This window comes from Erithacus rubecula (assembly GCF_903797595.1).
Source record: "Erithacus rubecula genome assembly, chromosome: 8".
In the NCBI taxonomy this organism is placed as follows: Eukaryota; Metazoa; Chordata; class Aves; order Passeriformes; family Muscicapidae; genus Erithacus; species Erithacus rubecula.
In genome coordinates, this window is record NC_136659.1 from 36780985 (window position 1) to 36805504 (window position 24520).

The 24520-nt window shown below is 47.7% G+C and overlaps 2 protein-coding genes across 7 annotated transcripts in view; one reads left to right on the forward strand and one right to left on the reverse strand.

Moving 5' to 3' along the window:
* Window positions 1–14505, reverse strand: part of CCDC148 (coiled-coil domain containing 148) — a 41306-nt gene extending 26801 nt beyond the window's left edge. Inside the window, exons 1-4 of one of the 2 annotated variants that reach the window (XM_079311391.1) lie at window positions 14352–14505; window positions 11387–11500; window positions 3612–3692; window positions 2851–2972 (exon numbers count right to left, since the gene is read on the reverse strand). In XM_079311391.1, the coding sequence (XP_079167517.1) occupies window positions 2851–2972; window positions 3612–3666 (177 nt within the window). In that variant the 5' untranslated portion in view covers window positions 3667–3692; window positions 11387–11500; window positions 14352–14505. The remainder of the gene's footprint in view (window positions 1–2850; window positions 2973–3611; window positions 3693–11386; window positions 11501–14351) is intronic. The other variant, XM_079311390.1, reaches the window with a different exon arrangement.
* Window positions 14506–14655: 150 nt separating this feature from the next.
* PKP4 (plakophilin 4) overlaps window positions 14656–24520 on the forward strand; it is a 68465-nt gene continuing 58600 nt past the window's right edge. For all 5 annotated transcript variants that reach the window (XM_079310442.1, XM_079310443.1, XM_079310444.1 and 2 more), the window contains exon 1: window positions 14656–14776. The gene's annotated coding sequence lies outside the window, so the exon portion shown is untranslated. The remainder of the gene's footprint in view (window positions 14777–24520) is intronic.

Consider the following 24520-nt stretch of genomic DNA (forward strand, 5'->3'; position numbering starts at 1 on the left):
AAATGACGAACCCAATAGCATTTTTAAAAACTCTGTTTTTCTAAAGAACAATGGCCTCAAATGTAACAAATTTTCATTAAATAAGTTTGTTGCATTTCAAATCACAATTAACAAGAGGAGAAAGTGGGGGAAAAAAAAGTCTGTTCATTTTCTTCTTTCCTTTCCTATTCCTATGTCCCTGGAGGTGAGTTGGGGAAAGATAAGCAGGAGAATGAAAAACACTTTCTTACAGGTGGGAAGATGATAAAGTGAAAGTACATCAAGTAAAGGAATTTCAGAATGCATTATTAAAAAAGAGGTTTTTTACTAAATCTTTCCAATTAGAGAGGCTCTCAGACTGTCTGAGGGCTTCACAAAAGCATTGCTTCACACTTGGGGTAAAACAGGAATGCCTGCTTCTGGAACAGATGGAGTTCCTGCTTAAACCAGGGTAAGGCTGCACAAGGAAAGAGATGCCTCTGGCCAGCCAGCAGTGCAGGGACAGGATCAGGGGCCCAAGGCTGCCACCCTGCCTGGGACAGGTGATTTCTGTCCCCTCTGCTGCTGTGACACCATCTCTGGCTCAGGAACGTGCTGAGGACAAAGCTCCTTCCCACTCTGTGTGCTGCCTTTCCATCCCTTCCTCCAGAGCCCTGGCTGCCCCCACACCTCCCCTCAGAGCCTTCCCTGCCAGCTCCCTGCTTGCACAGACACTGTCCTATGGCAAAAACACACGGGGAGCCTGTCTGAGCTCATTCCAGGGAGAAATGAATAAACACCCCACTCACACCCCACTCCATTGCAGGGAGAAATGAATAAACATCCCACTCCACAGCTACTGCAGCAAAGGGATGCTCCGAGTCACAAACACAGGGACTCCACCTGGCTCAGGTGCAAACAACCTGCAACTTTCCTGCCCAGGGCAAAGCTGCACAAACACACCACCCTCTGTGTTTGCAGGCACAGGAGCACTGAGCAAACACAGACACACAGACACAGACAGACACACCCACAGACAGACAGACACCCCCACAGACAGACAGACACCCCCACAGACAGACAGACACCCCCACAGACAGACACCCCTACAGACACAACACAGCACACACACCGACACAGACACCCCCACAGACACCCCCACAGACACCCACCCATGTCTACACAGAGACAGACACAGAGAGACACACAGACACCCCCACAGACACACAGACTGTCCCCAGCGTGTTCCCACCCCTGCCCCAGCTGGGCTGGGACAGCAGCAGGAAAATGTGTAGAGTTGCTGTTTGCAGCACTCACACACAGACAAGGAACACTCTGCAATCCCAGTGCCTCAGGCAGCCAGAAGCCCACATCCCACTCCAGGCAGCAGAAACCCACCTGCCAGGTGAGCCTGAGCCCAGGGACTGTGTGAATGGACCTGGCTGCCAGGCAGAGCACAGGGAACAAGCCCAGCTGGAGGTGGCTGGTGCTGTGTGCTTGCAGCAAGGCTGGCTGGGGCTGTCACTGGCTGAGGAGCTGCCTGGGCTAGGGCAGGGGACACCAGCAGCTGCTTGGAGCCTGCACACACCTGGCCCATGCCTTCAATCACTGGGTTACAGCACCTCTGAACCAAAGATAATGTCTCACTTTTACTGCTTGCTTATTTTCACTTTTCAAAAGTTACCTATAGTTTCCTCTTGATTTCCTCTATTTCATGAAACATGTTACTGTTACTTCTTTCTATCATTACAATATGAAAACTCTTACCTATAAAATAAGTCTTAAGCAAACAGAATACTGTACTAAAAGCAATTTGAAAATAATTACATCTTCAAACCAATTCTAAAAATAAGTGAAACAAAAGTTGAAGCACTTTTGCATGTAAAATTTGACATGCTCTTGAAATTATTTTATAGCAACAGCAATTCCATTTATGTAGAACTGCTGCAATATTACCTTTTTTCCCTGTTGTGCTGTCTTTTAATTCCCTAAGCAGTCAGCAACTGATTAACCATTTGTTGCTTTGGTTCTACCTCAAAAGAAGAGTAACCCAGCTCTTCAAAATCTGAATGGCTTGAATCAGCAACAAAAAGTAGTAGGTGGAACATATACTGGTCTCCCTGGAGCTTTCACCATGTATATTTTACTACCTACTCACTTGGAAAACACTTGAGAAGGCAGAAAAACAAAAGAAAGATGAAAAAATAAAGCTTGAATGTTCAGTGGAATTTGGTACTGCCAATCCATGTAGCAATATCTGCCAGAATTTTTGACATATGATACCTACATGCCCTAAAGGAAGCAATATTACAAAGTGTGTATTTTTTTTCTCTCATTCACTGTTACCCATCTCTAGTAATAAATAAGGCTCCTCTTGTCTTTACCTCTTGAGATGTTCTGCACCAATTTATACATTTCTGTCTGCTCTACATTTACATTTTATGACTATTAAACATTTTAAATCTTTTTTTAAGACCTACCTCCTCTTGACTTTTGGAAATCCTCATTTCATATATTTTGTTTGGCTTTTTCTTCCTGGATCATCCTTCCCTTCCCATTTAATCCCACAAATTCTTCATTGCCCCCAGGATTGTGTAATAAGGTTGGGTGAATTTCCTCAAGGCAGTAAAATAAGAATTTTTCCTGCCTTTTGAGGAACTAGAATCCACACATATTTTGGATCCCTGATCTGAAAAATGTCCACACATTGACATTAACACATCTAAATCACAGTATAGCTATGATAAACTTTCATATTTGACCCCCTCTGGCTGAACTTTGTTACAGAAATTTGTGATCCCTATTCATTCTTAGATTCTTTGCCACAGGGACAAGAAACATGGTCACTGAATTTCAAAAGCATTCACATTACAAACAAACCAAAAATCATACCTTTAACTGGATTTGTGCAGAGGCCATTTTTGCCTCTGCAGCAAGTTCATACAGATGTTCGTAGTCAACAGGTTTGTACTTCTGGCTGCAAAGAGCATTTCTTGCAGGAACCACCAAATTGTCTGGTTATCATATAAAACACATAAGATCACTTCAAACTCTCATGAAATATTTCAAGTGTGAGGCATAAAATGAATTTCTATAGACAGAAATCAGAACCAGTGTTTTCAGCACTACAGGTTGTCATCCTGAGCTCCAGAACCCTGCAGAGGGGCACAGAAACCTGTGCAGAGACATGGAAATGGCCAGAGGGCTGGAACACTTCTCCAGGGGAGACAGGCTGAGAGAGGTGGGGATGTCTGGCTGGAGAGCACCCCAGGGACCCTTTATTGGTAAAGGGGGCTTACATGAGAAACAGAAGGGATCTGTTAGTGACAGCACGAGGGGCAGCAGCTGTAAGCTGGAAGGAGGGTGGATACAGACAGGAACCAAAGCAGGAATTGCTCCTGGCAGGGTGGGCAGCCCTGGCTGTGGCTCCCTGGACCCCTGGCAGTGCCCAAGGTGGGACACTGGGGCTGCAGCACTGGGACAGTGGGAGCTGTCCCTGCCATGGCTGGGTGGAACTGGGTGGGTTTTAAGGTCCTTTCCAGATCAAACCACAACCAGAGTGCCAGAGCAGCTCCTATGTGAGTCTATTAATGGCAGAGTGATTCATAAACAACCAAGAAAACAATTAAACCTAAACATGACAGCACACATACCTGCACCACTAATCCTGTGATCTGAAAACAATGTTCCATGGTCCAGCTCACCCATTTTTCTTTTTTATGTATATTTTTTACCTGTAGAGAAACAAACATATAATTTGAGAATACCAACATTGTGGATGCAATCTAAAACACCTTCAAAAATATCCATTGTTTTCTTAGGAGAGGTACATCTCATTAGACAGAAATTCCTCAGGTTTGTCTTTCACTTCAGGAGAGATTTCATGTGCCTCATACCATTTAGCAGCTAAGAAAACAAAGTACTATTTCCTCAGTTAATCTGTAATCCTGTGGCATAGCTCTTCTATTCTATACTTTGTGCTTTACAAAATATGACAATATGAGTCCCTCAATCCAAATGTAAGGTCAGCTCCTAAGGTGTTCTTTGCTTTATAGAAATTAAGCCTGAAAAGATCACTCTTTCCTTCCATTTGGAGACTGCCTAGGTCCCTTTACCCCCTCTGTAGTATCACCTGTGAAACCAGGTCAGTTGCTCAGGCAGCAGTGGCTCAACTCTTGGTGAGCAGCATGTATCAAGTACCCACATCACCATGGGTCAAATGGATGTTTCAGATGAAATAAGTTACACAACACAGAAAAAAAAAATTCTTTTATGGGTCAAACCCCTTACTTTGAATTAAGCATGCACAAATGTCATGCCAGGTCTTGCACAGAAATTAAAGCAATAGACCCACCTGAGGTGTTTCAGCTGCACTGAATCAACAGCTGAGTCACACCAGAATGGGAAGGTCATGTCCAGCAGGGCTGCCCACAAAGCCTCTCCCTCAAACCCAGCCACGCTATGCCAAAATTCCACACACACAATTCCATCTCCTTGTCATACCTTTGACATTTGCCTGGTCCCACACCAAGCACACCATACAATAGAGCAGCATAATTTATTAGTTTGTGGAGTTATTTCCCCACTGTTCTCGTGAGATGAACTAGTTTATCCCTACAAATTCCAGGGATGGCACAATGCCAAGGTGGGAAGGAAGAGCAGCAGAAGAGATGTGAAGGGGCCTATTCTGACAGAGCTATTCATGCCAGCCAAACAAACAGGTGAGACTGCAGCTGAAGGCAGGTTTCAGTGCACTTTCCTGTGAGCTGTTTGATGTTTGCATCCAGCCCTCTGCTTTGGGCTGTCAGGCTTCCTCCTGTTGCTTTTTTGGTTTCTGACCATCCAGCACTGCTTCTACTGATAAACTTGGGAAGGGACTACTACAGTGACTCTCATCTGCTCCAGGTAATGAAGGCAAAAATAACATTGATGGAAAATTGGGAGTACTCAAAAGCTCTAAGAAGATTGGATGCATCAGAGCCACTTCTCTCTGTTAAAGCCTTTTATTAGTGCTCCCTGTGCAGCTGCCACAGCAGCGTCATTGTGCATTACACGTTTGGGGAGCCATCATCCTAATCTGGGTCCATCTGGCCAGCTTTAAATGACAGGCTTCTAACACAAGACACGCTGGCCTGTCTGAAAAATAACTATGGACACAGTAAGATCAGCAGCAGCAGAGTTCCCCTCTGGGTTAGTTATGTATTTGATCATTTGGCAAATTGTTGGTATCTCCTTTCTACTGACATGCTTCTGATTTAATGTCAGTACTTGAAGAAAGCTTCACACATTGACCTGGCCTTCACCTCCTTCCAAAAGGAACCAAGAGAATACATCTCAAAAACAGAACTAGCGCAAAAAAAAAACCTAAAAAAACTTACTGGCCATTTTCTGTAAATTCAGGGCTACTGTATTTGATGAACAAAATCCTTATTCCCCTTGAGCCAACCCATTTCTCTCTTCCACAATGATGTCATACATTTGTATTTTATCTCAGCCTTCCACAGGCATTATTTTCTGATATTCAACATTACAGCTTCCCTAAAACACTGAAAGTGAATGCTAAGATGGTTTTGGAAGAGGACAAGGTCCAAATAAACTTGCATTTTATCTCCAGTAACAAAATGACAAAACTACTGCCAGTTATATTTAATTCTGTTTTAATGCAGATGTATCTAGAAACCTCTCCAATACTGTGAAAGTCCAACTCAGCCCAAATTCCAATACCCTGGCCCAAAGCTTTGCTCAAACCTCACTGCAGGCTCTAGGCTGGGAGTCTCGATGCATCTTAGAAAGAAAAAGTGCAAAAGATCAACCAGTCACCAACAGAAGTCCCTGTACATAGAAATCCATTCCCCAAGAACTGCAAGTCAGCTCTGCCTACAGCCAACCACAGCTACATCTTTTGGCAGCAGTAAAAAGCACAAGGTTTATCAATTCTCTTTTTCTGCTCATTTCACAGTTTAGTACTTCACTATTCACTGAAATCTTTTAGGCAATAAAAATGTGATCTCTTAAAAGATTTCATCTCCAATTCAACCAAACTCTTCAGCGCATTCTTAATGTAAGTCCTTGCTGTTGTTTGAGGTGTATGACCTATGTTTATCCTTACATATAGCCCATACTAGGCAAGCTCCTCCTTCCTTTCATTTAAATAGAAATTAAGCTCCCAGTGCCAGCCAGCATTCCTGGAGGAAGCAAAGGCTGGTGCCTGCCCAGGCTGCTCCTGGGGCTGAGTCAGCTCCAGTCCAGGGAGTTCAACCAGTGCTTTTCAAAGTGCCTAATCTACTGTCTCTGCTCAACAAGTTGTTTGCATACCTAAATCTTTGCAGATCTGGGTCACCAGTGCCATTTTTCCCTCCCAGCTGAAGTGCTGCTCATCAAGCAAAGGGCAGGTGGATTTCTGGCAGGGAGGCACAGTGCTCAACGACCCAGACATGCCTTTTGAAACAATTTCCTGTGCACGTTTTAAATCACTCCCATTACTACATGTAAAAATCAATAATAGGAATCAAGTCTCCACAAAGCACAGCTGAACAGCATCACCAGTGGCAGGACAGCAGGTGCTCCCCAGTTTGTGTGCAGGAAGGATGAGGGATCCTGTGGCAGCAGGTGCTGCAGTCAATCCTCTCACACAAGGCACTGCTGGGGCTACACCGCTGAAAGCAGAGCTGAAGCACAGACTGACTGAGACTGGGAACACAGCACCAGCAGCACCTGGGATCATACATTGCACCAAATGTTCCTAAAAAATACAAACTCAGAAAAAATCCCCAAACTCACAAGTCCCTTATTCTCTGTGTTCTATTTTGCATACCTGGCAATGTCTTGAATATTTTGTGGAAGGCTTGTTGAAAGATTTTAAAGTTTAATGAAATGTTAATTGCTTAGCTACTGCGTGTTTTCACTTAAAGAAAAGGAATATTAATATGCAGTTGTTGAACCCTCTGATTCTAATTATTGTTAGGGAAAAGAAGCAAAGATTCACTCCCATTGTAGGGCATGGAGTACAAACAACAAACAAGTAATGAGCTTGATCCCTTAATCAGATCCTTTCTCTTCTGGTTGAACTAACTATCTGAAAATGGCACCCATCCAGAGCGTGTTAATCTTGCAGCAGTCAATCCTTTCCCCAGGAAGAAAATACACAGTATAATACTTCTATCATTTGGTGTCAAAACAGCTGCTAGAAAAATCCCATTGTTTGATTGTAATTTAAATTTACATTCCCCTAAAGAAAGAATTATAGCTCTCTTTGAAATAAAGTCAAGTCTCAGAAATGGTATGTTCCCAAAGAGACATAGTCCTTTTTGTCTATGATAATCTCATTACTTCCTCATTAAGTAAAACTTAATCCAAAGTAGGAAGATCAATTTGAGTAACACTTAAAACAATCAGCTTCATGGACTGCTTTGTCACACTGCAGGGGCAGGGAATAGCTTATCTGCTTTCTGAGGATCTTCACAGGGAACTCTACTCTCCCTCCATTCTTGGAATATTTTTTAAAAATCCAATAGGAAATAAACTTCAGGAACACTTAGAAAAAACACTGAAACAAGTAGATAAAAAAAGGAAGCAAATGTTTTAGAAGTTGGTAAGTTGACATAAAAAGGGTAGGAAATGAAGTCACTCACATCCGCTTGGATCAAGTGAGTCAGGTGGCATTTTCTGTTGTTTTGTTTCCAACAAAACGTGCACAATCCCTTTTCAAACACAGCTGGCCTGCTGCAGCCAGCACAGCTGGCAATTGCAAGGTGTAAATGAAAGAGGATGAAAAAAGAAAATGCTCTGAATGTTTGGGGTAGTTCCTCCTAGAGCATTTGGGGTTGAATCTTAAAGCCCATCCAGCTTCACCCCCTGCCATGGCAGGGACACCTCCCTCTGTCCCAGGTGCTCCAAGCCTGCCCAGCCTGGCTGGCACTGCCAGGGGTGGGACAGACACACTCCCTTGGGCAATTCCTGCACGGACAGGACAAACCTGCTCACAGCCCAGCTTGGCTGAGCTACAGGCAGAAACTCTGAGGCATCATTTACAGACTTCTGCAACACAAGAGATTTGCAGAATTTTGTCATATGTTGTTTTTATTACTGTTCTATCTAGATTTCTATTTATTACCTCCATGTACAACAAGAGCTAGAAAATGAAACCATATGCTTGAATATATGAAAGAATAATTGGAAGATGTGAGGCCGAGTTTTCCATTATAGGACTCCACCATTTTCTCCATTAGTTAAGAAATAATAAATGTTTAGTTAAATTGACCTGTGGCTGCCTGGCCTGTAAAGCACACCTGCTAGTGGCCAGGCTGTGTCCAAAGGCTTGTTTGGAATGGTGCAGTGAGCACTCACCCCTCTGCTGCTCTGCACCCATCAGAAAAATACTTAAATCTACACAATTCACTCAGCACTGCAGAAGCAAAGATTCTACACAATTCACTTAGCACAGCAGAAGCAAAGATGCTGTAACACAACTGCAGAGAATTAACATTCCCTGCAGTCCAACAAAGTACCTGGGCTTTGCACTTCTTATCAAGAGGCAGGATTTGCATGTACCACAGGAATTTTGGAGACAACCTCCACATATGCCAAACACCACTGGGCCCTGGACTCGGGATGCAACTTTCCAGGCTGGGATAGTTAAGGAGCTAGACCTCAAAAGGAGCTGCAGCAGAAATAACAGTGTGACCTGCAAGAGCATCACATGTACTGAACCATCAGATACTGAAATAGTCAATACTAAGTAGTAGCAGAAGTTCAATGGAAAACACTCAGAGCAGGTTAAAGTAATTGACTCACTTTAAAAGAAAAAAAAGAACAACAAAAAACAACTGAAGACTGAACTTCAAAAAATCTGTGCAACCTATCTGGATTCCAATTGTTAAACCACAGCCCCACTGCTCCTCAGATAAACCAACCATTGCTTTCCACTGCTGCGAAATGCACACTTGGAAATACACAGCTTGAGAGTCATGATAGCTTTATTTTCTGTGTCTAGCTAGATCTCAGATTTTGTCAAATCTGACAAAATCTGAGATCTTTTGGACCTTTTTGTCCCCAGAAAGGGAAACAGGAGCCAGGTTCCTTATTTGTGGAATTAAAAAGGTAATTTTAACTTGTCACTTTTTGCACGTGCCTCTGTCTTTACTGTTGCCTTCTGTGTAGCGAAATGGAAACATCTCTTCCCACCCCATTTTCACGCTAGCTTGGTTGCTGATGTTTTGTACTCAACAAACCCAAATCTGTATGGAAGGGTTCCCTGCCCCACTGCTGGAGGCCTCTTCCTCACAGCTCTGCTGACAGACCAATTTCTGCACGCATTTCCTAATGAACTGCAGGCAGAAGTCAGCTGGCTTAGTTTGTGTTGTTGGCAGAACAGATTAACAGTGCTTCAAGAACATATGACTCTGTCTGAATAAGTCCAATTTCTCCTTTTCCCTGTTCAAGCCACGGGAAGCTGTGGCTGTGTGGAGGTGCAGCCATTCTCACACTTGGGATTAACTTCAGAGCAATTCTGCATCTCACCTGCCAGGACAAACAGCACGGGGACAGAGGACCCCGAGGCACCTTGTGAGGTGGTGCTGGCACCAACTACTCTGTGTCACTGTCCTCCAGGCAGCCCAGCTGATTTTTGTCTGAGTAGTGTAGGGGGAGTCAGAGCAGAACGTTTGTCTGCAGCCTGTGAGAGACAAGCCAGAGGGACAGATAATTAATGTGATTTAGGAGCCACTGCAGTTGATTTTGTCAGGAGCATCAGTATCATTTTGTACAGCTTTTGCCAGTTCTGCTAGGCCAAATTCCCAGAGTTATGTGCAAGGAAGCATTTGGCACAACTTCACTTTAAATTATTGCATAATGTTGTCTGATATCCTGCTAGAAAAAGCAACTCATCCTTCTCTGGGGCCTCTCAGTCTCAGTCACTGGAAATGTACAGTCTGTAAACATGAATCAAGGAATCTTTCTGCACGTACATTTTCTTTGTTGCCTCCTTATTGAAAAGGATCTCTAGATTTCAGTCTGACATTCTGTATCCCTGGTCTGGTAAGAAAGATTACAGTTTGGTTATTTCTCAGCAGTTTTTCCAGCCTCATATACAAACTAGTAAGAAGATGGGTAACGTTTTGCTCAGCAACTGTAGCAATTGGTAAAAACTGCAAAGGATTGTAGGGGATGTCCCCCTGTCCTTGAGCAGATGGAAGTACCTGCATTGCCCAGAGCTGGGGTGTTGGGGTTTCATCATTTCTTTGTGGGCTTTGGGGGGAGTTGTTGTGGGCTTTGGTTGGATTTAAGGTTGTTGACTCAAATTGCAAGCTTAGGACCTGAATACCCACAGAACAGACCAACAGCTGATGACCTTGTCTTTACTGGGCATCCCACTCGGCATTTCCTGCCATCTTTTCTCCAAATCACCCACTTGGCTCTTGCCAAGCTCCCTGCCTGTTTCCAGGTGCTGCAACACCCTCGAGGAGCCCTGACTTACAGGTGCACACCTGATGACACCTGATGTCACCATTAGCACAGCTCACTTAAGGCATCCCTCCTCCTGCTGCCCCAAACAGCTCTTGGGACACGCTTCCAGCTGAAACAACACACTGGGACAGGACTGCTGGGGCTGGCCAGGAACAGGTTACTGAGCTTACACCACTGGCCAGCAAGCTGCTGCTCCTCAAACCCCTCCATCCTGCTGGACAAGCATCCAGGGCAAAGCCTTTCCTGCCCCTGCCACTCCTGCTGTGCTTGGCTGCTCACACACCCCTTGGTGCAGGCACCACAGGCAGGAACGTGCACTCAGGAAAATTGATCCAGAGGAAAAACAAGGCATATGTATGCCAGGGGGGCTCCTGGGGAGGCTGATCAGTCTGAAATGCAGCTCCCTGCACGGGTGCAGGATCCTGTTGCAGGCACTGGGAAAGCTGGATGGAGATCTCATGACAGGGCTTCATTGTCCTTCCCATGGAGCTGGGCCTGAGCCAGAGCACAGGCTGAGCACTGTGCACATCTACAGCCAAACACTCCTACTTGGTGCTTCAAAGCCTTGCAAGAAAACAAAGAGCAAACAACCTGTCAGTATTCAAGTTTTCCTCAATATTTTGTTTTACCACAGGGAAAGAGTAAATCTATCCATGGCAGAGCAGTAATTTTGAATGGCACTGTCTGAAACAGAACATTTCTATAAAAGCCCTCACTGAAAAAGCAAAATATCAGCCCACCACTTTCCTCAGAAACACACCTGTTAGGTGCCTTACCTCCCCAGTTAAGCAGTTAAAAGTAGGAGAACATTCAGTGCTTTCTATACCAAATGAAATTAGTTTCAGAATTACCCGACATCAATTGTATTGTGATTGACTGAGCTTCTGTGACATCAACACAATGGCTTGCAGTAACTTTTGAAATCAAATTGTGGGTTTTAATGAGAGGAAAAAACCCCACACACCTAAAACCCTCCCCATGTGAGCACTAAACAGCTGCTCAGGTGTTGTGTTAGCCTGCCATGAGCATCACTCTCTTCTCCAGATGTTTTTTTCCCAAACCTTCATAATTTCAGTATCTGGAAGAGATTACAGTTAAAGCAGGCAGCCTTACATAGCTTCCAGAAGAAACCAAACTGCACTCCCCAATCCCACCCCTCCCAAATCTAACCAACCAAATTGACAAAAGACAAAACAAAAAGCAGAAAAGGAAAAAAAAGAAGGAAATGAAACAAAGCAAAAATGCCACCAAGAAACAAAGCAACACTGTTTTTCTGACTGCTATTTATCACTAAAATTAAAAGATAAGCATGTCAGTGTTCTGCAAGGGCTATGAATATCTGTGGAATATATATATATATATACAAAGCAAAACTCGATTATGGATTAATTTCAGAACAGATTAAACAAAGCAAAAAAAAAAAAAAAAAAACAAAAACCAAAACATATTAATGACTGGAAATGCTGAAGAAGTAAAACAGCAACAAAACAACCAGCAAATACCTGTTAACAATATTGCTATCTAAAGCACTGGAAGATGAGCACAGTCACTTTATGGGTCAGATTTAAGGCTCAAGAGAAACCAGGATGGTCCCAAAGGAAATCATGAGACAGATTGTTACAAACTGCAAACAGAGTGGAATCATGGCTTTCCAAATGAGAATGAAACAGAACATCTTACTTAAAAGTCACATGAAGAAGATGAATAAAAAAGTGTTCTTGTTTGCTACTGATTCTAAAAGTCCCACAAGAATTTAAACATGTATTTGACAAAGACCACTATCAGCTAATGGAATAAATCAAAGAATCACCCTCCATGCAGCCCTGTGCATTGGCAAGTTGAAATGGGGTGCCTTTCCATAGCCTATGTCATCCCTGTTGGACAATATTCTGCACTGGACACAGAGCAGTCAATTAGATAATGTACTGGCTGCTCAGGGTGCCAAAACAAATAAACCAGCTATGAGGGTATGACTAATACCAGACAGAATGAAACAGCTTTTCCCCCACTGACAGTCATTCAACGTATTTCCAAATCTGACAGCACCTCAAAATGTTACTTTCAATTCCTGCTGCTGCTTCTGTGCCAAAGCAAACCAACTCGAGATCCCTTTCTCCTTCCCAACAGTGCTTGTTACCCTCTCCCTTCTCTCTTTAGGGGGGAAACCCTAAAGCACAGGCAGGCCTTGCAATCCATGGCTCTGCAGGGCACCCAGAGCAGCCTGTTCCTGACCACCTGGAGCCCCAAAGGCCTGGGAGGGCAATGTGCCACCCCTGTGCTCTGCCTGTCACCTGTGCCTTCTGCAGGGACACCCAGAACAGCTCCATGTACTGGGGCGAGCAAGCTCTCTCATTTCCCAACAGATGCTCTCTCCTCTCTCTATTATTATATATGTATATATAATAATGCCCAAATTACAGGTGAAAACCAGTTGGGACTGACTTGAAGCTAATTTAATTAATCCTCTACACCTTTGGTAGAAACAACCTTGCAACTAATGAAGGTCACGGTGCTTGCACATCCTGCACTTTCTCCTCCTTTTATTCTAAATCTAGTTATTCCACATTTTATCTTTACTCCAGTTCTCCACTTTCATTTGACCCTTCCCCTACTTGTTTCATTTCACACCTGTTACTCTTTTTTACTAACTTTCTACTGTTATTCCCCTCAGGTCCTGTTTCCACTTCTTAGACAGAGACCACCATTCTGGTTTGGTAATATTTTATATGTAGTTCATGTGGTATGAATCATGAGATTTTTCAGAGCAGTGAGGACTCAGGACTCCTGTTTACAGCTACCAAGCATTTTCCATGTGGATATCATCAGAATGTAGAAGCTCCTACTGCATTATTCAATATATAAATAATTTTACAAATAGCAACAAAAACCTCAGAGATTAAATATCTTACCAACAGCATAAATGACTTCCAGGAAGCCAATTACATTCCAAGTAGGAAATACAGAGAATTTATATGAGTCTAAAGGTGACTGCCCACGTTCAGCTAATGTGCAGTTCCCTCCTAAGCAGGAGCTAACGAAGGACATAGTTCTACTTGCAGCATTAGCACCAACTAAAACACATCATGGGTTCATTCATGACTTCATCATGTCCTTATACTTAAAAAAAACCCCCTATGGTCTGCCCCACCTAACACTAAACTAAAAACCTGAGCTGGAAAGAAACCAGGCACAAGTTACAGTGTGGATACATTTTCACGTTACACAGGCTTTCTACAGCGTCTGTGCCACTAAACGGGAAGAGGGTGAATGGAGCAACCTCTCGACACAGCAAGAGCTGCTGATTCGAGTGGCCATTGGGTTTGGCTGCTCTCAGCCGTTGACAGTCATGCCATGGAGTGGAGAGTGCCGAGAGCCGTCGTACCTGCAGGCGGGAGCAGAGGGTGAATAGAAGCAGCCACACCTGGGTGCACCGGAGCGGACAGGAACGGCCGCAGCCAGGACCCGAGACACACCGAGACGGCACGGCATGCAAAAAATCTATCAAGCATTTAACACGCTCAAAGGCTGCTACTGGAATGTGTTGCAGCGCTTTTAGGGAGACTGGCTTTTCTTTCCTACATCTATGATTCCTCACACGCCATCAAGAGAGTTCGCCTGCTACTGGAAAGCTCAAAACACAGGGATTTTAAAACACCATGGAAAGCATATTCACATCTTTCCCAAACACCTGGGCTTAGCGTGTCGGGTGCGAGCGGGCTGTGCGTTCGGTACCGGGGCACGGCGGGGCACGGGCTCCCCGGAGCGGCAGGTGGGGCGGGAGCGGGGCGGGCCCTGCCCCAAGGGCCGGCCCGGAGCCGGGCACGGCGGGACGGGCACGCTCGGCCATCGCGGACACCCCGCACCGGCCGTTTTATAACTGGTTGCTCATCCACCCACGCACCGCTCGCCCGCCGCACTCGGACACTCACCGCGACGGGTCCGGCCGGTGGCGCCGGAGGAGCCTCCCGTCCCAGCGGGCTCGGCGGGGCGGAGCCGCCCCGGGCTCAGCGCGGGTCCCGTCGGGCCGCTCCCGGCGGAGCTGGCACGGGTCGGGTCGGGTCGGGTCGGGTCCGTCCCGTCCCGTCCCGTCCCGTCCGCGCCGTCTCCCCACACGGCATCGGTAACCACGGCAACCTCAAGTGGCGCTGCCATTGGCGGGTTTAACGCGGGGCAGCAGCCAATGGGACGCCGCCCGAGGCCGCGCCTGGCCAATGGGGGCGGGCGCCGGGCCGGGCGGCGCGTGACGCGGCGCGCGGGCGGGGCGGGGCCGGCGGAGCGGGCGGCGGGGCCGCCACCATGGAGACCCCGGGGTAGGGCGGGCGCGCCCGGCGGGGCCGCGGGGCCGCTCCGCGCGGTGAGTGCGGGGAGCGGGGCAGCCGCGGGCCGGGGCCGCCGCGGGGGAGGGAGCCGAGGGGACGGCGGGGCGCGGCGCGGGAGGCGCGGCGGCGGACCCCGCCGGGGCATCGGGGCCGAAGAGCCGCCGTCTCGGGCGGCCCCGCGGGCGGAGCGCCGCGCACTCTCCGTGCCCGCGGGGCCGCGCGGAGCCCGGCGGAGCCGCCCGGAGGGGCGCTGCGGGCGGAGCTGCCGGCGCCCGGCCCCTGCCCCGGGCGGGAGAGCGCAGCCCGGGCCCGCCGGTGCCGCGGCCGCGCCGTGTGCGCGGGGCTCGGCGGCGCGCCGGGGGCTGCGAGCCGGCGGAGCCGCAGCGGGCCGGGCCGCGGGGCCTCGAGTGCCCGCAGCGCCACGCGGGCCGGGCCGGGCCGGGCGGGACGCGGCGGGGATGGCGGGGTCGGCGGGCGGGCCCGGTGTGCCCGCGCGGGGCCCAGCGCCCGTCCCGGTGCCGCCCGGGCTCCCGGTGTTCCCGCGAGCCCCCGACCCGCTGCCGCCGCCGTGTTCCTGCGCGGGGTGTACACGCGGATTTTCACCCGTGGCGTGGCCGCGGGACGAGCCGCGCTCCGGTCGGCGGGTACCGGGGAGCCGCGGAGCATCCTCGGCCCGCGCTCCGGGAGCACGGCGCTTGGGGCTGCGGGAACTTTGGGCGGCGTTCTGTGCCCGTGTCCGGCGCCATCGGCGGGGCCGGCGCGGCAGCTGTGGCTGCGGGGACACGGCCGTGCTGGCCGCGCCGTGTGCGGAGCTCAGGGTGCTCTGCAGGTGCCGGTCACCGTGTGCCGCGGCCGTGCCTCGGGCTGCGCCAGCTGGGAAATGAAGTCTCGCCGCAATAAAATAAATGCCGATGCTGAGCCCAGGCTGTTCCAGCACAGAAAAACCGGAGTTGATGACTCAAGCCCCCTCCGGTCCATTTCCCCTCCCGGCTGGCGCTCAGGAGGTATCGCCAGTTCAGAGGCAGGGAACTGAATGTTTCTGCCGTGCCTCCGTTTGCCCCATAGACCTTTGTACTTTTTTTTTTTTTTTTTTTTTTTTTCCTGAATAGCCTCCTGCTCCCTGGTAATTTTACATTAGTCATTGCTTCCAGATTCGAGTGTTTGAAGGAAAAGGTGTGGTTGGACTGTGAGCACTAGTATTGCATGAACTGGCTCTTCAGTTTTTTCAGCATTGGCAATTTTTGACAAATTGGAGTTTTGAGATTAGGAGATGACAAGGATGATAATGTTTTCCTCTTAACCAATAACTGTATTTTGAGGTCAACATCAAATAGTTTGTTCATTGTGATAAAAATATGGGAATCTACTTAACATACTTGTTTAGTTCATGAAGAGACAGTAATTCAGTCATGTTCATCCTGTTTAAAGCGAGGGGGAGTGTGTTTTGGGGGAAAAGTTTTCTGTTGGCGCTTGTATCCTGTAATGTTTCTGTTAAACATTACAATGTTATATGCAAATAAATGTAACCTGACTGTGGAAAGGTAGATTGCAGTTACTTTCTCCTTCTGTTGAAATTGCTTGTGAAGTGCTCTATTGCTGCTGAAATAAGATGCTATTAATATTTTTAATTAAGTTGGAAGAGCTGATAGGCCCTTACTGGTAAAAACTGTCGTTTTCCCTTTCATCCTGTAAGATGTCCAGCATAAATAGCAGTACTGATATCACAAGTTCAGCTTTAAAACACAGTTGGAGAAAGTTTTGTGAGAGTCATCTTCTATGAGAGGGGACAATTTGTTCTAATTTTTCTTAGAATGTCAACAAGATAGCACCTTTTGGAGTTTGCATTTTTCAGTAGTAACACAGGATCCTTTTATAATGAGCAGTCAAATTTAGTCACACCGTGTAAATAAGGAGAGTTATAGGTTACACTACCTTTTTATAGAAGCTTCTTGCAATAGCAAAATAGCATCTGTAGTGCATTTTGAGGTTTTTCATATTGGGTGATACCATATGCTATGTACAAATGATCGTAGTCTTAATTAGCAGGGTGTGTTTGGTGTTTAGTGTAGAAATCTGCACGCACTGAGAGAAGACTGGAGAAAAGCTGCTTTTTAAATGATCAGAAAACATAAATAAGAACTTCATGTACTTCTGCTTCACTTTTTGTAGATTATTTCAATACATTTAGTACAGATGAAGAGCTAAAGCACTTCTGAATGATTGGACTGTGTGAGTAATTTTGTTATGGGGATTTTTTTTTTTCTTAACTGTGATGCTGAAAGTAATCAAGTCCTGCAACATTTAGTATTTGTTTGGTTTTGGAAAGCAGTGGCTCATTCAGGGAGTTCAGTGAGCTTAACAGTAGAGTAGTTTGCTTTAGTATCAAGGCAAACTTAGTGTAATGTGGTACAGAAAAGTCCCCCAGAAAAGCAAGCAGGAAAAGCAGAGTTGTGAGCCTGTTATTGGCCATACTCTGTAGTGCTCTCCATTCCTTCTCTGTCATTTCCAGTCCCATCAGTGGGTCTGGGAGGTTACACAGAGTTGCTGTGGATGAGCAGCTGTGCTCACAACCAGAGCAGAGCAGGGTGGGCTGGGACCCTGCTCCAAAGTGTGAAAAATGAGGGACCCTGGCAGTGCTCCCCACTCCCATGGCAGATCAGAGCTGTCCTGGCAGTTTGGGACCCTGCTCTGAGGGTCCCTGGCAGTGCCCCCTGTTCCCATGGCAGAGCAGAGCTGTCCTGGCAGTTTGGGACCCTGCTCTGAGGGTCCCTGCAGTGCCCCCTATTCCCATGGCAGAGCAGAGCTGTCCTGGCAGTTTGGGACCCTGCTCTGAGGGTCCCTGCAGTCCCCTGCCCTGGCAGTGCTCAGCCCCCAGTCTGGAGCCGTGGCAGTGGAGCCTGCCTGCTGGAGCAGCAGCTCGGTGTGGGACACTGCTGCTGCAGCAGAACATGTTCTGCTACCTTGGACCACAAACATGTGCACATCTCCCAAGGAGCCTGTGTTGGTGCGGGTCAGAATTGCAGAATTTTAGCACTTTAATTGAGATTTGGTGGGGCTTTTTTTCTCAAGTGCTAATAAGATGTCAGACCGTTCTGAATATGGCATCTGCTGTCAGTGTGAGAAGAGAGGGGCTGACATGGCTTTGTGTGAGAGGCACCAGAGGTGGATCAGGGCTGCTGGGCATGGCCAGGAGCTATCGCTTGCTGCTCGCCTCCGCCTGGACTGCAATGTTGCTGACAGCAAGGCAGTTGAAATGCTAGAGATGGAGAGTGAACAGAGGCACAGCCAGGCCCAGAGGCAGGCTGGGGAATGGCCCTTCCCGAGGAGCAGGCTGTGCTGGTTCTGGCAGCAGAGCCTGGGGATGGAGCTGCAGGGGACGATGGCTCTCTGGGCACGTTGGGAGCTTTGCTGCTTTTCCTAAGGCCTGCAAGACGTCCTAGTTCATTGAATCACTTCTCATGTTCTTCTATCCAAACAGAATAGTCATTTATTCTGCTTGGGGGAGGTTTGCAGAGGGAGGGGAGGAGGTGGATAAAGACAGCCAAAAACTGCCTCTGGTGACCTTCCCAAAGCTTTTGCTTGTACAGAAGAAAATCCCAGTGTCTTGTCAGTTAAATCTCTGCAGCTGGCAGCAGTGTTTCAGACCCTTGCTGCCCTTAGTACCTCTCTCCTTTATTTCAAGGCAGATGACAGAGGCCTGCATTTCAGGAGGAAGGAAAGATTCCATCAGTTTCACGTGAGATTAATTATTTTCTTTTTTGATAGTGGAATTCCCGACCCTGTGATTGAAAGGGAAGGCTGAATGAGAAGGGTCTGTGAGTGATGTCTCACAGCAGCTCAGCTGGGCCAGGGGAGGCTGGGGGCCTTGGTGCTCAGCCATGGAGCAGCTGTGTGTGCCTGGTCAGGGATGCACTGGAGCAGCTGTGTGTGCCAGGTGAGCAATGCACTGGAGCAGCTGTGTGTGCCAGGTGAGCGATGCACTGGAGCAGCTGTGTGTGCCTGGTCAGGAATGCACTGGAGCAGCTGTGTGTGCCTGGTCAGGGATGCACTGGAGCAGCTGTGTGTGCCTGGTCAGGGATGCACTGGAGCAGCTGTGTGTGCCAGGTCAGGAATGCACTGGAGCAGCTGTGTGTGCCAGGTGAGCGATGCACTGGAGCAGCTGTGTGTGCCTGGTCAGGGATGCACTGGAGCAGCTGTGTGTGCCAGGTCAGGAATGCACTGGAGCAGCTGTGTGTGCCAGGTGAGCGATGCACTGGAGCAGCTGTGTGTCCCTGGTCAGGGATGCAGTGGAGCAGCTGTGTGTGCCTGGTCAGGGATGCACTGGAGCAGCTGTGTGTGCCTGGTCAGGGATGCACTGGAGCAGCTGTGTGTGCCTGGTCAGGGATGCACTGGAGCAGCTGTGTGTCCCTGGTCAGGGATGCACTGGAGCAGCTGTGTGTGCCAGGTCAGGAATGCACTGGAGCAGCTGTGTGTGCCAGGTGAGCGATGCACTGGAGCAGCTGTGTGTGCCTGGTCAGGGATGCACTGGAGCAGCTGTGTGTGCCAGGTCAGGAATGCACTGGAGCAGCTGTGTGTGCCAGGTGAGCGATGCACTGGAGCAGCTGTGTGTCCCTGGTCAGGGATGCAGTGGAGCAGCTGTGTGTGCCTGGTCAGGGATGCACTGGAGCAGCTGTGTGTGCCTGGTCAGGGATGCACTGGAGCAGCTGTGTGTGCCTGGTCAGGGATGCACTGGAGCAGCTGTGTGTCCCTGGTCAGGGATGCACTGGAGCAGCTGTGTGTGCCAGGTCAGGGATGCACTGGAGCAGCTGTGTGTCCCTGGTCAGGGATGCACTGGAGCAGCTGTGTGTGCCAGGTCAGGAAGGTGACCCAGGACAGGCTTGTCCTCCTTTCAGCATGGACTGTGAGTCAGCCCTGCTTCCTGAAGAGCGTGTTCTGTCTGCTGCTGGGCACTGCAGCCAGGCTGGCCAGTTCCAGAGCAGGGCAGTGCAGCCAGGCTGGCCAGTTCCAGAGCAGGACAGGGCAGCCAGGCTGGCCAGTTCCAGAGCAGGGCAGTGCAGCCAGGCTGGCCAGTTCCAGAGCAGGACAGGGCAGCCAGGCTGGCCAGTTCCAGGGCACTGCAGCCAGGCTGGCCAGTTCCAGAGCAGGACAGGGCAGCCAGGCTGGCCAGTTCCAGGGCAGGACAGTGCAGCCAGGCTGGCCAGTTCCAGAGCACTGCAGCCAGGCTGGCCAGTTCCAGGGCAGGGCAGTGCAGCCAGGCTGGCCAGTTCCAGGCCAGGACTCTGCAGCCAGTTCACTGCTGTCTCTCCTTGCCTTTCCTCCCTGCCAGAGCCTTTGGCTGCTGAGATCCATGCACAGTCTCTGGGGCTGTCTTCATCTCTCTGGTCCTCTTCATTTCATCCCACTCTTATACAAAAACAAACATGACTTCAGAAAGTCAGAGAAAATCCCTTCTTTGTGTATGGGATCTTTAAACAAGGTTCCATTTTAACAGGGTTTTTTATTAAAAGGTATACTTTTGTTATACATGTGTTTTAATTGGTATTGTGATAAATTCATTATTAAAGAGCAGAAAGGAATCTATTGTAAATTCTTTGAAGGTGTACAAGTCGAAACTTGCTTTCTGCATCCCAGCTCAGAGGGGGGATTTTTGATGTTTTTGCTGTTTGTGCCAGGGGTTGGTGTTTGTGGGCAGTGGATGAAGTTCCCCTGTGGCTGTGGGATGTGTGGGATGTGTGGGATGTGTGGGATGTGTGGGATGTGTGGGGTGTGTGGTTCCCAGCCCTGTGCAGGCTGGGGGTGCAGTGTCCCTCGGGGTTCTCTGGTTTGTGCAGAGTTTAGGGCAGCAGGCTGCCATTCCCTGCTGGGTGGGTGCATCTTGGCACAGCCCTGTGGGGTTTGCTGGTGCTGGGACCTTGCTGGCTGGCCCAGGGATTGCCTTTGGACTGGCTGGGGCAGCTCCAGGGGCAGCAGGAGCAGCAATGGAGGGACTGAAGGCAGCACGGTGGGGGCTCTTCTAGGGCCAGGTGGGGCAGCAGCAGCAGAGCTCTGGGAGCAAGGGAGGAAAAGGAGCTGTGGTGAGATGCCAAATATCCTCTTTGGTCCCATCAGGTCCAGCTGTAAGGAACAAGGAAGAAGCATTAAAAATTTCTGGATTTCTGTTTGTTTCTGTGGGTGCCAGAAACTTTTCTTGTCTCTATCTTATGAAAATCTCCTTGTGTTCTGTCTGTGGTGTGGCAAGCCAAAGGCCATCATCTGGCTATGCTTTGAACAGGTGTTTATAAATGTACTCAGGAGCACTTGCATTACAGTGCCCAAATAGAAAGCACCTAATCTATCCCTCAGTTTGCTTTAAATGATCTTAATGCTGTCTGTGCTAGAAATCTGATGTGAGCAGGAAATTTCCAGTTTGTGGTGGATTTCTATCCTTTTCCCAGGAAGACTGCAGCAGGCAATGCCTCCTAGGTGCTCTGAAAGGAAACCTTTTCAGTTCCAAACCCATGTTCTTCACTTGCCTTGGCAGAGCTTCCTGGTGTGTAGCCTGGAAATTAAGTATTGGCATGTTTGTTATCATACAGATAAATCTGATTGATGAAATCTCTGAAACATTTCAGACAAATGATAGTTATTTAATTTCCATGTCAATGTGACTGGCTTAAAGCTGAAGCATTTAATATCTTTCACAAAATAAACCCAATGGTATATGTAATGTAACATATGCTTACATATGTATAAGTAATGATTTTAGTGGCTTCTGGGCAAGTGGAGCACTGGACTGTTAATTGGAGAAATTCTGTGTACAGGTGTGTTTATGTAATGGTGTTCAGCAGTTGTCTTCTGCTAATTCATGCTCAAGTCTTGTGTGGTATCTAAAAGTACATAGGGAAACAGATCTCAGCAAGAGTTAGTATTTTCATCATGTTTTTATTTAAAAACAAAATTATCTTATAATCTGATTGAGAAATAAGACAGCAGTATTGAAGTTACAGCATATTGTGAAAGGAGATTTAATTTGTATCATAGCAGTGCCTAAACTCCAAATGATGTGGCCCTCAGTGAAGTCCATGCTCCATAACTTACAGGCAGAAAGACAAAGCTTGAACTGATGAAGAAGATAGCAAAGACTTTTGTTTTTGCTTTTTGTAACCCACACCTAGTCCAGGCTGCTTTGGGGCAGTGCTAAGCCTGGACTGCTGGGCTGTGCCATTTGGTGCAGCCTTGGCTGAAGATACCCTGACAGAACTTCCCCTCTTGCTGCTCCACAGCCTCCACAGGCAGCTTTGTCCCCAAACTAAGGTAAGGAAAATACCCAGTTCCATATTGCAGCTGGCATGGAGAGTAGGGGCAGGGAGATGGCTGATACAACAATCACTTGTTCCTGGGAGCAGGTTTACATTTTGGATGGGAGATGTCAAAACACTGCACCCAGAAATCTCAGACAGGCTGGTGAGATGTGTCTGTTTGCTCTGTGTTATTTGGACTTCCACATAAAGAAAGAAAATCTGAGGTTTTGTTAGTTTGGCTCTTGTTCCTTAGCATAAATCATGGCAACAGCATACACCAGATTTGGGAAGTGTCACTGCCATTAAATACATTGTTTTCCAGAAGATACTTTAAAAAAATTCCTGGTTTAGTGTTCATCACGGAATAGACAGACTGGCAGAAAAACTTCCTTGACACTTCTCAAGGAATTTCTGAAGTTCTGGTAGAGAGCACTGCCTGTTGTGGGATGCTTTTTTGTTCAGGCTGACATAGTCTTTCAACACTCAGAGTTTTTAATTTAGTTGTGGAACACAGGTTATTTTAGAGCAGGAAAAACATCACCAGGTCGTGTACTGACACTGAGATAAAAACAAAAAACTGCAACAACAAAAGATGCAAATCCCAAAACAAAAAACCCCATCCTGAAGAGATACAGTTTAAAAGTGTTGAATTAGCAAGGCATACTGAATCCAGGGATTGGGTTTGTCTGATGAGCTACTGAGGTTTTTTTTTTTTTTGCCAACTTGAGTGCTCTGAAAGGAGCCACCCCCTGTCCATTGGGAGCTGCTGCTGCCTTGATCCAGTCTGGAAATGCAGTCATACAGGAGGGGGATAAAGTTTTTATAAAACTTAATGCACTTACTGCTGTTCATAATGGGTAGACTTTAAATATCTTCTTTATTGTTGTAGATACAAAAAAGATATCCTGAATCACAACTTTCTTCTTTTAGAAGGTGTGAAGTGCATTAGATTGAGGAAGTTAAGTTTAAGAATTTGCCTTGTTAGAATACCAGCAAATGCTGTTTTAGTGATGCAGTTTATTGTATTAGTTAATATGGTATTATTGAATAGTTTTGTATTACTAGTATATTAATTTAATCTATAATATAAATATTATTATATTTTAGACTAAAATTTGAAATACTAAAGGAAGTTACTTATAGCAAAGATAATTCACATTATTGCAATTTTCCCAGAATTTTCCTTTGTTTTCTCTGCATCTCAATGCATCATAGGAGTCATATTGCAACAGCACAAAATTATTTTACTATGGCAATATTCCAGATTTTAGCGTATTTTAGGAAGTTGAAGAGCAATGTTTATATGCAGCAGTGCACAGTATGGGATGATGTGTTCACTCAGTCAGGTGTTCCCAGTTCAGTTCCCAGCTGCAGGCACACCTGGAATCCTCTGCTCTTCACTCAGGGCTGGAGCTGCTGTCCTGCTCTGGAAGGTGCTGTGTGAAAGGCTCAGACACCCTTCCTCAGCACAGCAGGGCTGTCCCAGACCAGCAGCTGCTGTCCTGCTCTGGAAGTGCCCTGTGTGTAAGGCTCAGACACCCTTCCTCAGCACAGCAGGGCTGTCCCAGACCAGCAGCTGCTGTCCTGCTCTGGAAGGTGCTGTGTGTAAGGCTCAGACACCCTTCCTCAGCACAGCAGGGCTGTCCCAGACCAGCAGCTGCTGTCCTGCTCTGGAAGGTGCTGTGTGAAAGGCTCAGACACCCTTCCTCAGCACAGCAGGGCTGTCCCAGACCAGCAGCTGCTGTCCTGCTCTGGAAGGTGCTGTGTGAAAGGCTCAGACACCCTTCCTCAGCACAGCAGGGCTGTCCCAGACCAGCAGCTGCTGCTGCTCCCTGCCCTGGGCTCACAGAGGGAGAGCTGCTCACTCCAGCTCACCTCCAGAGCTGCTGTGCTGGGGCTGAGCTGGCTCCTCTCCCCAGTTCCCTGACACCAGCAGGCCTTGGAAGAACTCACTCTGTCAGCATGGCAAACAGCCACCTGCCTGTGAGGCTTTTCTTTCCAAATATTTGACGTGTCTGTCTCACTTCCAATCTTCAGTGGGCAAAGTTAAACATGTTGGAGGAAGGGGAGGCAGGATGTGCTGCTGCACGGGTTGTTTGGCTGCTTCCCCCCATTGCACAGGATCTCCTAGAGCCTGCCTTACCTCTGATCTCTGCACTTAAAACTGTCCTCTAGCTGCCTGAAAGGGTTTGCATCCTGCACAGAGTTATAGCCAGAGCAGAGATTTTTATCTTGGAAGCAAATATGCCTTGTAAGTCCAGAAATTCAAGGGTGGTGTGTCCTTTTCCCTAGTACAAACATAAATACTACATGTGAAGGCTGTGCTGTGTCATGCTGCTAATGCCCAGGAACTAATTAACACCCAGCCCCAGAGCCTCTGCTCTGGCAGCTCCTAACAGCCTGGGGCAGGAGGAGAGCAGGGTGTACCTGTGGTGTCTGAACAGGCTTCTTAACTTCCTACATTTTTACAACACTTATTTTATCAACCCTCCCATTGTG